At 39.8% G+C, this 16,996-nt stretch overlaps 1 protein-coding gene across 1 annotated transcript in view; it reads right to left on the bottom strand.

Annotated features, from left to right (window-relative positions):
* Window positions 1-16,996, bottom strand: part of PLA2R1 (phospholipase A2 receptor 1) — a 168,344-nt gene that overhangs the window by 114,529 nt on the left and 36,819 nt on the right. The window contains 1 exon segment of the mRNA XM_021004945.2: window positions 13,355-13,525. Within this exon segment, the coding sequence (XP_020860604.1) occupies window positions 13,355-13,525 (171 nt within the window).

The following is a 16,996-nucleotide window of genomic DNA, read 5'->3' as shown; positions in this document are numbered from 1 at the left end:
TAAAAAAACTTTAATAAAAATTATGTTATTTGAAGAATATAATGGGATTTATAGTTTCACAGATGATTGTTTTCTATTCTTATCTGTAATGTTTGAATATTTTTCTTGATGATTAACAAGTTTGGAATATTTCTTAAAATTAAATTAAATAATTAAAATTAAAAAAGAATTCAAGTGGCATCCTGAGGCCCATAACTCTTACAAGCAGCTCCAGTTTGGGTGGAAATTTTCTCTTACTTCACATGCTTCTTGCTATTTATTCCAAATTTCCAAATCATTCCCCTGCCAAAACAAGCCTAAAGCCTCCCTGCTGGGTTTGACTGGCCTTTGAAATATGCTGATTTTAAAAACATGCTTACATACTGATTTGTCCTTTAATTCATCATCTTCTATGTGCACGCTCTCCTTCCCCAGCTGGATCACATCTTACACGTCTCAGTATTCCCAGCACAGTACACCTAGCATTGCGGTTTGAATATAGCATCTCAATAAATGTTGATTCAGACCTGGAAGGGTCCCCTAAGGCCATCCAATCCAGTCCCCTCATTTTACAATGTGGAAATTGAGGCCCAGGGATGTTAAATGATTTTCCCAATGTCATAAAGGTAATAAGCTGCAGAGGTGGCATATGACCTTGAATACACTGGCTACTAAACCAGGGCTCTTTCAATTCCATTCAGCCTGTTTTTAGTGATTGTGTGTAATGATTTTTCAAATGCCCTAATGAAACCAAGTTTTTATGCATTACAGATTAACATTTTACTTTTCTGGTAGGCCTTTGGGTAGTCTTCTACTTATAGAGATGTATCTCCCTGTCCCAAAGTCCATTGATACGAGATTCTCTCTTCACTGGTGAAGATAAATGCCCTACCTTGTGTAAAAGGCAGGGTGAATTGGTGAGAGGGGAGAAAGGAGAGCTCTTCAGGCACTCAGCACAAAAAAGGAGTGCTTAGGAAAAGTGCCAGTCTATTCTTAGGGATCACAGATTTAGAGTCATAAGGTAAAGGGTACTTTAGAGGTCATCTAGTCCAATGCTCTCATTTTTCAGGTGGGGAAACTGAGGCCAATAGGTGCGAAATGCCTTGTTCACTGTCACACACACAGTTAATTGGTGTAGCTAGGATATGAACACCATAAGTTTTCTAATTCCAAATACAGCTAATTTTTCCATTGTACCACCCTACGTCCTTGACTATTCTGGGTGAAAGGCATGGTGGTCAAAACCAAATTTAACCACTTGCTAATGCAAGTTAGGTAATATAATATGTAGACTGAGTTCTTTTTCATCATCTTAAGTAATAAAAAAACCTCTGCTATTTCCAAAGGGGAAAACAGACCTGCCAATTTAAGATACTGAGATTCAATGAGTCTTTGTTGGCAATGGGGAGAAGAAGGGGGCAGTACTATTGTTCTTACTCTTCACTCACTCTTGCCTCTCATCTCCTTCCCCATTGTGCATTTTCCACATTCTCCCCACTCATAAACCCTTAATCAGGCAGACCCTGATGAGGATTAGAGTTGGAGTCGTTGGCCTGGAGGGATGGTTCCAGCCTCCTAGTTAGAGACCCTGCTTTCATTCTTTCCCTTCCCAAACCAAGGTCCTCACAGCTACTAAAATAATCTGGCCAAGTCACAGATCTGACCATGTCACTCCCTTAATCAAAAATCTTTATTGGCTCTCTGTGCCCTCTAGGATAAAATACAAAATCAACTTAGCATTTAACACACTTTGCACTCTGGCTCCAGCCTACCTTTCCAGACTTAGTTCACTTTGGTTCACTTCATATGTTCCAGTTATACTGGTATTTGCTATTCCTTGTTTGCTAGCTAACTGGGCAAACTTGCTGTCTGCCAAACTTAACCTTTAAATCTCTCTCCTCTGTGCCTTTGTATAGGTTGTCCTGCATGCTTGGTTCCCTGGAAGACTTTCACCTTGTTTTTAGTGTTCTTTCTAGAGCTCGAACAATATTATAATAATTTATCTCTCCAGCAGAATTTAAGCTCCTTGAGGGCACGGACTATTTTTCATCTTATCTTCATATTCTCAGTTCCTAGCAAACTGCCTTACACACAGTAAGTGTCTAACAAATACTTGATGAATTTTGAATTGAATTAAATCCCCTCACAAGGTCCTACTTCTTCCCTTAGATGCTGGGTTTTGGGGAAAGGGGCATTTCCTTGAGGCAGCCACAAGGTGGCCCATTGACTCTTCACACAGCCATTAAGAGGTAAAGCTGTGTCTGTCAAGAGATTCTGGGTGAGCCTCACCAAATTTGGGATGACTGACCAGGGTGAATGAACTTTCTCTCCCTCTGCTCATTAACTTTTCTCCTCACTTCACCATTTTAGAAGGCAAGGTAAGGGAGAAGGGAGCAACAGATTTGTCTCAGATGCCTAGATTTTGTTAAATAAGAGTGATTTAAGGGGCACGAAACCCTGCCTTTTCCATGGGGAAGAGCTGTCACCAGCAATGAACTGTTTGCATTTATGGCAGCCTTCTCTCCTTTAAGGCCTAGCTCAGGTATCACTTCCTCCATGAAGCCTTCCTTCTTTCTCTCTAACCAATCCATACTTCCTTGAAGTTCTTAAATCACTGTTTGACTTCACCTATGTGTCTATTTAATCACATCCTCACTCACTGTAGTTTTTGTGTTCAAGCCTTATCCTACCCCCAACCCCCTAAATAGCCTTTAAACTCATGGAGGACAATAACTTTGTCAACTTTCATGCTCATACTGTCAGTATCTAGCACCTTTTACTCCGCTCAAACTCTAGGACACTAACGATTTCATTGGTGTGAAAAATTTCCTCCATTGGGGCTCCATAGCCCCTCTATGACTTAGCAGAAAGTTTCATTCAGTTCAACCCTCCATGAATAAAGCAGTAGGTTTCATGAGTTGATACAATGAAGAAAAAAAACCCTCACCTTCTGATGGAGCTTTCCTGTAGCTAGCTTAACTGGTCCTCATATTACAGTCAATCAATTAACATTTACTGAACACTGACTATGTACCAGGCACTGTACTAAGCACTGGGGTACAAAGGAAGCAAACGACAGACACTGCCCTCAAGGAGCTCACAATCTAATGGGGGGGGGACACAAACAAATATGTAAAAATTACTGCTGTGGTTCAGTCATTTTTCAGTAGTTTCTGACTCTTCATGACCCCATTTGGGATTTTCTTGGAAGAGATACTAGAGTGGTTTGTTATTTCCTTTTCCAGTTCACTTAACAGATGAGGAAGCTGAGGCACACAGGGTTTGATGACTTGCCCAGGGTCACACAGCTAGTAAGTGTCTGAGGTCAGATTTGAACTCAGGAAGATGAGTCTTCCTGATTCTAGGCCCGATACCCTATCCACTGCACCACCACCCTATACAAACTATACATAGGATAAATAAGAAATAATGAACAGAGGGAAAGCATTAGAAGTAAGAGGGATTGGGGGAAGGCTTCCTGTAGAAGATGGGATTTTAGTTGGGACTTAAAGGAAGCCAGGAAACCCAGTAGGCAAAGATGAGGAGGGAGAGCATTCCAGGCATGGCAGACAGTCAGAGGAAATGCCTTGAGTTGAGAAATGGTGTCTTGTTCATGGAAGAGTAAGGAGGCCAGTGTCACTGGATTAAATAGTACCTGGCAGAGAGGAAGGTATAAGAAGGTTTAAAAGGTAAGAGGGGATTAGGTTTTAAAATTCTTTGATTGCCAAGCAGACACTCTTGTACTTGATCCTGAAGGAGATAGGGTGTCACTGGAGTTTAACGAGTGGGAGATGGAAGGATGGTGACATGGTGACATGGTTGGAATTGTGCCTTAGAAAAATCACGTTAGTGACTGAATGGAGGATAGGTTGGAGTGTGGAAGAGACTTGGGGCATGCAGACCCACTGACAGGCTATTGCAATGGTCCAGTAGTGAGGATAAGCACCTGCATAAGAGTGGTGTCAGAGGACAGAAGGAGGTATATTTGAGAGATGTTGTAAAGGTGAAATGGACATGTCTTAGCAACAGATCGGATACAGAAAGGGAAAAATTGACTAGAGGATGACTCCTCGGTTGTAAGCCTGAGGGACTAGAGGATGGTGATGCCCTCTACAGTAGTATGGAAGACAGGAAGGGTGGAGGTTTAGAGGGAAAGATAATGAATTCAATTTTGGACATGTTGAGACTAAGATGTCTATTGGACAACCAGTTTGAGATGTCTGAAAGGCAGTTGGAAATATGAGTTTGGAGGTCAGCAGAGAGATTGGAGCAGGCTAGGTAGACTTGAGAATCATAAGCATAGAGATGGTAATTAAATCCATGTGAGTTAACAAGTGAAGTAGTATAGAGAGAGAGGAAAGAAGGGCCCGGGGGCAGCTAGGTGGTGTAGTGAATGGAGAACCAGCCCAGGAGTCAGGAGGGCCTGAGTTCAAATCTGGCCTCAGACACTTGACACTTACTAGCTGTGTGACCCTGGGCAAAAAAGAAAAGGGAAAAAAAAAAAGAAAGACCCAGGATAGAACCTCATGTGGTCCCTACATTTGGGTGAGGATTTAGATGAGGATCCAGCAAAGAAGACTGGAAAATAGTGATGATAGGTAGAAGATAAATCAGAGAGGGTGGTGTCCTGAACGCCTAGAGAGAAGAGGCCATTAAAGAGAAGAGGGTGATCAACAGTTTCAAAGCATGCAGAGAGGTGAGGAGAATAAGGATTGAGAAAAGGTCTTTGGATCTGGCCATTAAGAGATCACTGATATCTTTAGAAAGAGCAGCTTTGCTTGAATGATGAGGTCAGAAGCCAAGTGGTAGAGAGTTAATAGGAGAGTGAGAGGAGAAGATGGGAGGCCCAGCTTCTTTTTAGGTGTTTAGACACAAAGGGCAGAAGAGGTATGGAATGATAGGAGAGATGGAAGGATCAAGGATGGAGAGGACATGGCTTTGCTTATTGGCAATAGAGAATGAGACAGGGAGAAATTGAAAATAAGTGATAGAGAGAGGAAACAATCTGTTGGAGGAGACATGAAGCAAAGCAACTGCTTCAGCAGGTAGAAAGGTTAACCTTGGTAAGGAGTAAAGCCACTTCATCATGTGTGAAGGAAGACATAGTGGCAGAAGGCATATAAGCTCATTATATAAGATGAGGAAGAGATATCTCATGTGGAATGACTTCAATTTTTCCTGTAAAATATGAGGCAGGGGGCTCAGTTGAAAGAGTGTGAGTGGGGGAGTCATGGGAGGTTTGAGGAGGGATGGAAAAAGTCTGAAAAGATGCTGTAGAGAGTTGGATAGTGAGTTGATAAGGCAGGTATAGAAGGAGTGCCTAGCATCAGTGATGGCCCAGTTGAGGTCATGTAACATAAATATATAGTGGACCCAGTCAGAATGGTTGTGTGATTTTTCTCTACCTTTATTCAGTAACATGTACATAGGAGTCTAAGTGGCCAATGGTAGGAGGAATCCAAGGTCGAGGCTTGGCAGGACATAAATGATGTTATGATAAGAAGGCTAGGGATTCAAGAAAAGAGAGTTGTGTGGAGAGCTGAATTGGTTTACCAAGAGGTCTAGACAGGGAAAAAGGAGAGAGTAGCTAGTGCAGGGGATATGGCCTGGGAGAGAATTTAGGAGGGAGCAGAGATCATGGTACAGATTTGGTAAGGGAAGGCAGAGGAAGAGATGAAAAGTCAATAGATTATAGAACAGATTTGAGGATTTTAGAATTCTAGAATATGGTGGTGGTGGTACATTTTGGGGTAATGGCAAGATCGAGGTTATAATCATCATTCTGCATGGTTGAGGTGGGGTGGAGGACTTCAAGGGAAGTCAGTAGGTTAAGAAACTGAGTGGTTAAGGTATTTGAGGTTAGGTCAATATGTATGTTGAAATCCCGTAATATGAGGACAGGAGTTGAGGATGAGAGAAAAATTGTGAGCCATATACCAAATTCATTAAGGAAGGAAAGAGAGTGACCTAGAGTTGTGTAGATAAGAGCTATCAGGATTTTGACTGGGTGATAGATATGAATAGCATGAACTTCAAAAGAAGAGAAGTTAGTGAGCGATGGGTATGGGGAGAACTTGGGAGAGGCAATGGGGAACATGGAACATTCTAACTTTCTCTCCTTGACTGGTAATCCAAGGGGAATGAGTGAGGGAGCAGACAATACTAGAAAGGGTGGCCAGGGAGGCTGTGTCATCAGAGGACAGCCATGATTCAGTAACAGCTAGTAGATGGAAGGAGTAGGGGAGGAAAAGATTTAGAATGAAGAGAGATTTGTTGCTTATGGAACAAGCATTCCACAGGGCACAGTGGAAGGGCTAGGTAGTGTCTGGTTGAAACTTTGGAGTGAGAGAGTTGAGGAGGATAAGAATAAGGAACTGAGAGGTGGAAGTTGAGGAATGAGGTTTGGATGATGACTTACAGGCATTCAGAATTACTGGGATGTAAAAGGCATGACCAGGTGTGAAAATGGGCATCATTATGTGGAGGGTACCACTTCACTTCCCAAAGGAGGCTGGAAATTGGGTTGAAAACAAGTGCAATATGAGATGAGAGGCACACGGTCAGACGATCAGATTGGAGGTCCTGCTTCATTACTCCTCTTACCTCTAAAGGTAAAGATTAGGCAGGAAAGGGGACAGAGAGCACGAGATGGAAGTATAACCTGCACAGCAAGAAAAAGAGGCCTAGTTCTCCACCACCTTTTCTCTTCTTCCTTCAAGAGCCAGGTGCATCAGGAGATAGAATACTTGAGGTCAGAAGAAATGTTTCTCCTCTTTACACTGAAAGTTCTTTATATCCTTGTTGGGAGATGGGGCAGTTACCTTGTCCTAGCTCAGACGGAAATCATTTCTTTGGAGCAGACAGAAAATACTTGGCCCCTTGCCACCTTGCCTCAGGTAACACACTGAACACAGCAGAAGATGAGAGGTATGAGGCCTGTGTTCAAAGGAACATTTGACTCCTTTTCTCACCTGAGGAGGCTGGCAGACTTCCAGACAGACAATCTGTTATCTGGCCTGTCCAATACACCCTTCCATTAATTTGTGTCACTGAATGTTTCTTATTATATAGGACTTGCCAAAGATTGTATCTTGCTGGCATAACCTTGGAAAAGGGCTTGGTAACCTAAGTTCCATGGACCCCCAAAAGAGCCTTGGATAGATTTCAGGGGGGTCTTCTTAAACCTGAATGGGAAAAAAAATTACATCTCTAGCCTCTAACTGAATTGATCATTTCCTTCTATTATGAAGGAAGGCAATAAATTACAATAGTATAAGCAGCACCTGTGACTTTGTAATCACTAAAAGTCACAGATCTTTTCCAATCCCATTACAGTTGTTGCAGATATCTCAAAATATTGTCTATGCTCACTGCAGCATTGAAATTACTATAGCTATTAGATTTGCTGCTAGATCACGTGTGATTGAAGTCTTCTTGTCTATAGACAGTATTTCAGTATAATTAGTTTCCTTCATAGTCCTATGTATTTTTTTGATGCACTTACAAACATTCTTCTGAGAATGGATTCATGGGTTTCACCAAACTTCCCAACGGATCCATGACATAATAAGGAACAAGAACCCTTGACTTAGAGGCTCCAAAGTCACCTCCACAGCCTAGTGAAGTATCCAGAGAGGACCCTGCACATGGTAGGTGCTTAATATATGTTTATTGTATTGATTTGCTTTCCTCTTTCCCTCTGAAAGCAGCACATAAATGGGAAAGAACATAGGCCTTTCATGGAAGAAAGATGAAGTTGTCAGTAATGGCTCTATGAGTCCCCTAAATGCAGGAAATTTCTCACAGGCAGAGAAGGGGCTCTTGAATAATCATTAATGTTTTGGGTTGTTTTGCTTCCTGAAAGATCCTGGGATTTTCTCAGCATATTCCCTGTTCTAACTAAACACAACATTCTTGCTGTTTGTATGTGTCACCCTAGGGTATCAAGACTAGGTTAAGTCAGCTGTGCTGAATCCAAACTATAGAGTAAATGAAATCTCTCATAATTTGAAGAAAAAAGAACTAAGGGAAATCACCTTGTCCCTAGACTTATAAAAATCACTAGGTTAAAGGGACCCTGAATAGCCATGGAATTAGAGAAATACAAGGTGGGAGGGAGCTTGCTGTTTTTTACATCTAATCCAACCTCTAATCTCTATATAATAGGAAGCTAGGTGGCAGAATGGACAGAGTATTAGAGTGAGGAAGACCTGAGTTTGAATGCTGCCTCAGACACTTACTAGCTATGTGACTCTGGGTAAACCTCTCAATCTCTCTAAGCTTCAGTTTCTTTTTGCAAAATGATGATAAAAATAGCACCTACCTGTCTGGGTAGTGGTAAAGAACAAAGGAGATATGTATATAAACCTTAAAGCACTATACAAATGCTATTGTTATTCAGTTTTAATAATAACCACTCCCATAATGATGTAACTAGTTAAACACTAGGGAAGTACTTACCATGTGCAAGTTATTAAGGGAGGCCCCACAAAGAACAAAAACAACAACAGCAAACTAGCAGTCTCTAAGGGTATTACATTCAGGGAGTGAGTAGGCTGGGTATAATATGTGCACTGATAAGTAAATACAAGGTAGTAAAAGCCTAAACTCTTTAGGGATGGATTTCCACAGCCTCCATTGGCAAACCAAATCAGCCCCTTATCTACTCTGGTAGGATGATATAAGGTGCATTCTAGTGAAAAGAAATGAAATTCCTAAAAGGTAGGGTTCTTAAACTTTCTGTTTTTGGGGGTTTTTTTAAGAATAATCTCAGATCCTATCACAATTTTTCATAGATTCCATTTTCCAAAATTTAAATGCTTTTGTCGGTTCTACTTGTAATTCTGAGTTTTTTGTGCTTCACATAATAGTAACTTAAACTGGATGAAACAGGTCATAATAAAAATAGACAATTGTGGCAGCTTGAGTCTTTGCACACTCTGTTTCTAACTGTGCATTCCATATCATACTTATCCTCTTAATAGCAGTGCCACTTTATCTACTATACACTAGAGAGCCTCTTCTCCTGGATTTTCCCTTAGCAAGTTATTCCTCAATTTGAAATTCTATAGTTTGTCTTTCCACCCTAAGTATCCCACTTGGCACCTGTCCTAGTTGGGCTTTGTTTCTGACCAGTCCTTTAGCTTGTAGAGAACACTCTGAATTCTGATCCTATCCTAGTTGCTATGGCATTTCAATCTGAAAACTTACTGGCTCTCACTCTAGTTCTCATCATTTAAGTTACTGATGAAAGTATGTTCATGCTCTGTTGGGTCCTACAAGAATGGCAGGTGTTACATTCCTTAAGTTGATGTGCCAACTAATTGGTGACTGATGCTCCAGAGAGTCAATTGTGTATCCACCAAAACCATCTAACATATCTGCTTATTCTAACAAAAAATCCCAGAGAGATTTACAAATACTTATTCTTCAAGATCTAAAGAGATATTCAGCCTTTCTCACAGCAAGTAAGAAAACAAATTATGGGCTAGTACTTAGCAACTGGGCTACCAAAAAAAAAGTTAGCATTTCAATTTTACTTAATTAGGCCAATTTTTAAAAACAAAGAAATACCATTCTACATTCTGGGATTCTTAGAAAGCCCTGTGTAGGAGGAGACAAAGGATATGCATGGACTGTTTAAAAAAGCTTTTATAAGCCATCCTCAGTCATAGAAGCCTTTTTTTCCCCCACTAATGATCTCCTAGGTATGCTACATGGCTGGAAATCACGGAACATTACTATTTCTGAAGAATCAAAACAGCATTTGACCCAAAGGTCAACAGAATGATGGAGAGTGGGTGCAAGTAGATGAAAAAATATCATTAACATGTAAGACATCACCTAAAACACATCATCAAGGAAATGTTTGGAAAGAGAGGTGGTCTCAATATGAAGTGAGCCAAGGACTACACTGATCCCCTCAAGTATTAAAGGAAGCAGGGGAAGATCTCAGTATGGTGGGGCAATAATCTACAGGGGACTTGTGAAAAGGGATGGACAAGAAGTGCACAAGATGTGAGAGCATGAATGGTCTGCAATCTACATGAGTGAAGGGAGTACCCATATTGTGGTGTATAACTGAATTGAATATTTAAAGAATGCAAGCTAACTTGTCTACCGCCCTGTCATTGTTTGCTTCCATGAAGACAGTAAGTTTCAGAGTCAGGTTTCAGGTACTGAATCCTTAGTTTTATTGGCCACTAGGAAGAGAAAGCAATAAGAAAGAGAGAAAACTGGAACTGTAATTTAACACTGTAGAAATAAACCTAGCTTACTGATGTCTGAAAGAAAGGTCAGGGAGCTGGGCTCCAGCAGACTGTCAAAACACAGGAAGTTCCTTAGCTGAAGGGTATTAAGCAAACAGCAAATCTGGGGAGGTAAAAGCCCTAGGCACCACAAAGCCACAATCTCCATGCAGGAGATATTAATTGGCTTCAAGTGGAAGAGTTCAGGAACAAGGCCACTTCCTGATATTAGGAGAATGCAATAATTTTAACGCACTGGTATGGTGTCTACTTTTCAGCTTAGTAAAGTTATGCGTGTGCCTCATTTTAAAATCATTAATCCAGGCATTTATCCACCCTGATGAAGGGAAATGGTGGGATGAATTACACAAAAAAGTCTTCAGTGTAAATATAATTAATCCTTGGTTTGGGAATGAATGATATATTTTTTATAGCTGATTTACTCTCCCAAATCATGTATTTCTTAGGACAATATTAAATTGAATTTGCATGCCCTGATACTAACTATACTATAATCTTGTTTTTTGACCTACATTATAACTCCTTTAGCAGTGGGACGGTGTTTTGTACCATTTGGAATCACCTAGAACACCTAGCACAGTGCATTATACATATTAGGCACTTAATTAATGCTGGTAGATTAACTTTTTTTTTTAATTTTGGACTCAAACACCAGACCTCAAATAAGAATAGAAAAAAGAAAAAGAAGCATTTAATAAACTTAAATACTGAAACTAAATACCAAGTAAGAAAAGAAAAAAAAATGGGGTAGCTAGGTGGTATAGCAGATAGAGCTCTGGCCCTAGAGTCAGGAGGACCTGAGTTCAAATCTGGCCTCAGACACTTGACACTTACTAGCTGTGTGACCCTGGGCAAGTCACTTAACCCTGATTGCCTAAGCCAAAAAAAAAAAAAGAATTGACTCAAAAAGAAACAACAGAAGCAAGTTTGACTCCTAACCTCAACTCAATGAATGGATTCATCACTTAACCCCAACTGCCTCACCAAAAAAAAAAAAGAAAGAAAAGAAAAAAAAGCACGTCATGCATGCAGCAGAACATAAGAGAGGATTCAAACTATATAGCAAAAAATTTTCATTTCAGGAAAGCCTATATGATAAATATTGTATTGGGAGCTGTCCATCTTTTCTTTGCCTCCTTGAAAGTTTTCTTTTGTTCTCTGCTGTCTACTTTTTACTTTGTTCTTTTTTCCCCCTTCCCTTCCCCTCCCCAGCCCCACCACCAAGGGCTACAATTAAGTGTGGATATATTTACATACAGATATATACATACATGTATATACATATATACACATATACATACATACATACATAAGTACATATATAGACATGTATTTCCCTAACAAATTCTACACCTGGTCTTTGTTTTTATGTTTGTGCACATTAGATTAATTTTCTGATGGACTGATTGATGACATAGGAAGGTGGTTCAGAAATGTGTTGGATGGATAAGCCTGTGAGTAAAGTTTTCTATAGATAATTCCATCCATGGAAAAATATTTTTACCTTTATTATTACTATAGCATTTTAAAATTTGTAAGATGTTTTATGTATGTTATCTAGTCTAATTTGAGCTTGACCACAACCCTGTCAGAAAGATGCTATTTCTTATTTTCTCTATTTTACAAATGAAGAAACTGGGGCTGATAGAGGGTAAATGCCTTGCCCTGGGTCACACAGCTAATTAATCCAGAAACTCCTACCTTCTCAGTACCCACTGCTCCTGGATCTCTCCTCTTCCATTGATTGGAAAGGGGAAAAGGGAGAGGGTAGACAGTGGAGAGCTCTTCTCAGATCCTCTATTTAAGAAGGGTACCCAGGGCAGTCATCTCATCATTTCTCACATGGATTTCATCATGCTCTCTGGAATCTCATCATCCTGCAAGCTCTTATCAACCCATACCTCCTCAATTATGTCCCTCCCCCCTTTTTTGTACATAGCACTCAGTAAGAACCTTGCACATAGTAGGCATTCAACAAATGTTTATTGACTGATGGACTGCCTTACCCAGGGTGAATACAACCAAGTGAATGAGGATTCAGACTGAGGTCTTCCTGACTCCAGGTGGAGTATGTTAACCACTGTGCCTACATTTCTATGCCGCCATGGCTAAAAATAATAATCAAATAGTCTTTAATGGGTCAGTAATAAGAGTTATCTGATTTTTAAAAAATGTTGAAATGCTGGAAGAGGTGAAATCTTAAGCCCCTAGGCAGTAGCAGCATAAGCTTTAAAAAAATGTTGAAATGCTGGAAGAGGTGAAATCTTAAGCCCCTAGGCAGTAGCAGCATAAGCTTGAAGATGCAGCTCATTCTTAGGAAGGTAAATAGGTTTTGAGGGTGATCCTGGTCAATATGAATCAGTTACAGTCATGCTAGCTAGATACTAAGAAAAGCTTAGCAAAGAAAATGAGTCTGGGATAATTGACATACAGTTTCCAGGCTAATGGGAGGGGGACATGCCATTTTGGGGAGCTGACTCAAAGGGCCATTGTGTACCTGGTTTGGTGGCGTGAATGATCCAGTCAAAAACCAAAACCTTCTTACAAGCGGTTAACCACGGTGATCGGAGTGGGGAAGAGAAAAAAGTCTGGATTTGGCGAGATTAAAGAAGTCCATGAAAGAAAGAGTGTGTTGAAGGAATAAATGTATGTTTCAGGTCTGTTTTGATGTCTCATTAAAGGAAGCTGTTATTAATGAAAGTACTAAATACTATAATTTAATGTAGAATAAGCCTTACTTGCTTAAGACTCTTAGTTAGAATACCTAACATCTTCTGAAGCAAAGAAAAACAGGACTCTAAAAACAGGAGTATCCTTGAAGGGGATGCTTTTCCTGAGTGACCAGATGAAGGAGAAGGAGAAGGGCAACATATGCTATTAAATTTTCTGGATCTCTAAATCCCAAAGTCTGGCATCATAGCAACTCTACTACAGAATATTTGTGGAGAAATATGGTAAGGTAATGGCAATATCCAATTCTGCATTAATGGAAGTGATTGTGCAGGCTGCAAAATATAATTCCCTTAGCTTTTCTCAAGATACAAATAATTTGATATTTATCCTTATCCTTCTCTAATATAGAGAGTATAGTAAATCATCATACTTACTGGAATCTGGGCAGAATCCCCATTTTTCCTCCTTTTCATATCGGCTTGTTGTGGCACACCATAGCTGGCCATCTCTGCCTTCTCGGGTACATTCATAATGCCATTGGTCACCATACTGGAATGGAAACACACATGGCATTCCATGGGAATTTCCTTTCACTGTGTATAATTCTACAACAGAAAAAAACAAATTACAGAAGTGAGAAACAGTCAAGCAAGCATCCCCCGAATTTCCTTTTAAAAAAAAAAGTTGCATATTTATCCAGCCACACATATTTCCTGGTCCACAATAGCAGCTAATTTTTTTTCATTTTATTTACTTACTTTTATTTTTCAACATTCACTTTTAAAAGATTTTGATTTCTAAAAATTTCCCCCTCCTTCCCTAGCCCCTCCTCCCCAAGACGGCATGCAATTTTTGATATAAGCTACACATGTACAATTATATTAAACATATTTCCACATTAGTCATGTTGTAGCAGCTAATTTTTATCTGGCATTTTGCTAATTGCTGTCAGACACATTGTCTCATTTGATAATCATAGTAACCCTATGAAGTCATTAATGCAAGTACTATTATCTTCATTTTCTAGAAGAGGAAACTGAAATTCAGAGAGGTCATAGTATCATAAGATCATAGATTTAGAGCTGGAAGGGACTTTGGAAACCATTCAATCTACCTCCCTCAGATGAAGACGAAGAAATGGAGGCTGAGAAAAGACAAGTGACTTCTCCAAGGTAAGCCAGCAAGTGGTGGAACCAGGATTGAAATTCATGTGTCCAGACTCCCAAGTCTTTTTTTTTTAAGATTATTTATTTTTAGTTTTCAACATTCACTTTCACAAGATTTTGAGTTCCATCTTTTTTCTCCCCATCTTTCCCTCCCCTTACGCCAAGACAGAGTGCATTCTGAATACTCCTTCACCCAATCTGCCCTCCCTTCTATCATCCCCTCCCCCTTCTCTTATCCCCTTCCCCTTCTATTTTCCTGCAGGACAGGACAGATTTCTATACCCCACTGCCTGTATATCTTATTTCCCAGTTGCATGTAAAATCAGTTTTTAACATTTGTTTTTACAATTTTGGGTTCCAAATTCTCTCCTTTCCTCCCTCCCCACCCACCCTCATTGAGAAGTCAAACAATTCAATATAGGTTATACATGCATAGTCATACAAAATACTTCCATAATAGCCATGTTGTGAAATCTATATTCCCCTTCATCTTATCCTACCCCCATTTATTCTATTCTCTCCTTTGACTCTGTCCCTCCTCAAAATTGTTTGCTTCTGATTACCCCCTCCCCCAATCAGCCCTCCCTTCTATCATCCCCCCTCTGTTATGCACTTACCCCTATTTTCCTGTAGGATAAGACAGATTTCCATTCCCATTTGAGTGGGTATGTCACTCGTTCCCTCTCACCTCCTCCTTCTTCCCCTCCATGGTAAAAGCTTTTTCTTCCCTCTTTTATGTGAGATAATTTGTCCCATTCTACCTCTCCCTTTCTCCTTCTCCCAGTACAAACCTCTCTCATTCCTTAATTTTTTTTTAGATATCATTCCTTCATATTCAACTCACCCTGTGTCCTCTGTCTATGTATATATATATATATATATATATATATATATATATATATATATATATATATATATATATATATATATATATATATATATATATACCCTCCAACTACCCTAATACTGAGAAAGGTCATATGAGTTACAAATACATCTTTCCATGCTAAGTATTCAACTTTAATAAGTCCCTTATGATTTCTCTTTCCTCTTTACCTTTTCATGCTTCTCTTGAGTCTTGTATCTGAAAATCAAATTTTCTATTCAGCTCTGGTCTTTTCATAAAGAATACTTGAAAGTCCTCTATTTCACTGACTGTTTATTTTTCCCCCTGAAGGATTATATTCAAGTTTGCTGGGTAGGTGATTCTTGGTTTTAATCCTAGCTTGTCTGACCTCCAGAATATCATATTCCAAGCCTTCCTATCCCTTAATGTAGAAGCTGCTAAATCTTGTGTTATCCTGATTGTGTTTCCACAATACCTGAATTGTTTCTTTCTGGCTGCTTGCAGCAGTTTCTCCTTGACCTGGGAACTCTGGAATTTGGCTATAATATTCCTAGGAGTTTTCCTTTGGGGATTTCTTTCAGGAGGTGATTGGTGGATTCTTTCAATTTCTATTTTAACCTCTGGTTCTACAATATCAGGGCAGTTTTCCTTGATAATTTCTTGAAAGATGATGTCTAGACTCTTTTTTTTTTATTGTGGCTCTCAGGTAGTCCAATAATTTTTAAATTATCTCTCCTAGATCTTTCTTCCAGGTCAGTTGTTTTTCCAATGAGATATTTCACATTGTCTTCCATTTTTTTCATTCTTTTGGTTTTGTTTTATAATGTCTTGATTTCTCATAAAGTCATTAGCTTCCATTTGCCCAATTCTAATTTTCAAGGAAGTATTTTCTTCAGTGAGCTTTTAGACTTCCTTTTCCATTTGGCCAGTTCTGCTTTTTAAGGCCTTCTACTCATTGGCTTTTTACACTTCTTTTGTTATTTGGGTTAGTCTATTTTTTAAGGTGTTACTTTCTTCAGTATTTTTTTGAACCTCCTTTAGCAAGCAGTTGAATTATTTTTCATGATTTTCTTACATCATTCTCATTTCTCTTCCCAGTTTTTCCTCTACTTTTCTTACTTCTGAAAGTCCTTTTTGAGCTCTTCTGTGGCCTGGGACTGATTCATATTTTTCTTGGAGGCTTTGGATGTAGGAGCTTTGACTTTGTTGTCTTCTTCTGGTTGTATGTTTTGATCTTCTTTGTCACTAAAACAAGATTTTATGGTCTGACTTCTTTTGTGCAGTTTGCTCATGTTCCCAGCCAATTACTTGACTTTTAAACTCTTTGTTAAGGTAGGAGTCTGCTTCCACTGTAGAGAATGTACTGTCCCAAGCTTCAGGGGTTTTGTGCAGCTCTTTTCAGAGATACTTCTAGGGACCTGTAATTTTTAGTTCTTCCAAGGTGGTATGATCAAAGGTGAGATATTTACTCCTTTCCTGGGTTGTGCTCTCATCTGTGAGTGACCACAAGCACTCCTTTCTGCCTTGGAACTGTGAGGAGGATTATCTCTGCATCACGCCAATGCTCTCCTCACCTCAGGATAACCACACAGAATTGTGACCCAGATCCAAGCACAGACAAAGCAAAAGACTCCTGCCTCTGCACCAGCAAAGAGATCCTTACAATCCCCCTCTGATCAGTCACTTGATCCCCCCACTGTCTGTGGGTCAGAGCTCCAGAAGCAGCTGCCACCATGGGGCTCCACCAGGACTGGGGCCCTCTTTTTACCACGGTTGATAGACTTTTCCTACTGACCTTCTAAGTTGTCTTTGGCATTTGTGGGTTGAGAAGTCTGGAAACCACTACAACTACTAGTGATTCAGTTCCCTGAGGCTTACTCCAGGTTCCCTGAGGCCTAGTCTTTGTCTGCGTGGTCCACGCTGACCTGTGCTCTTCTCCTAGCCAGGCACAACAGACCTTTCCCATCAACCATTCGGATTGTTTGGGGCCAGAAATTTTTTTCACTCTGTCTTTTTGTTGATTCTGCTGCTCTAGAATTTGTTTAGAGCCATTTTTTACAAGT

Source organism: Phascolarctos cinereus, unplaced genomic scaffold (genome assembly GCF_003287225.1).
Source record: "Phascolarctos cinereus isolate Bilbo 61053 unplaced genomic scaffold, phaCin_HiC Scaffold_726;HRSCAF=1367, whole genome shotgun sequence".
NCBI classification, from domain to species: Eukaryota; Metazoa; Chordata; class Mammalia; order Diprotodontia; family Phascolarctidae; genus Phascolarctos; species Phascolarctos cinereus.
Note: the sequence above shows the minus strand (reverse complement) of the source record. Positions and strands in the feature narration are given on the sequence as shown.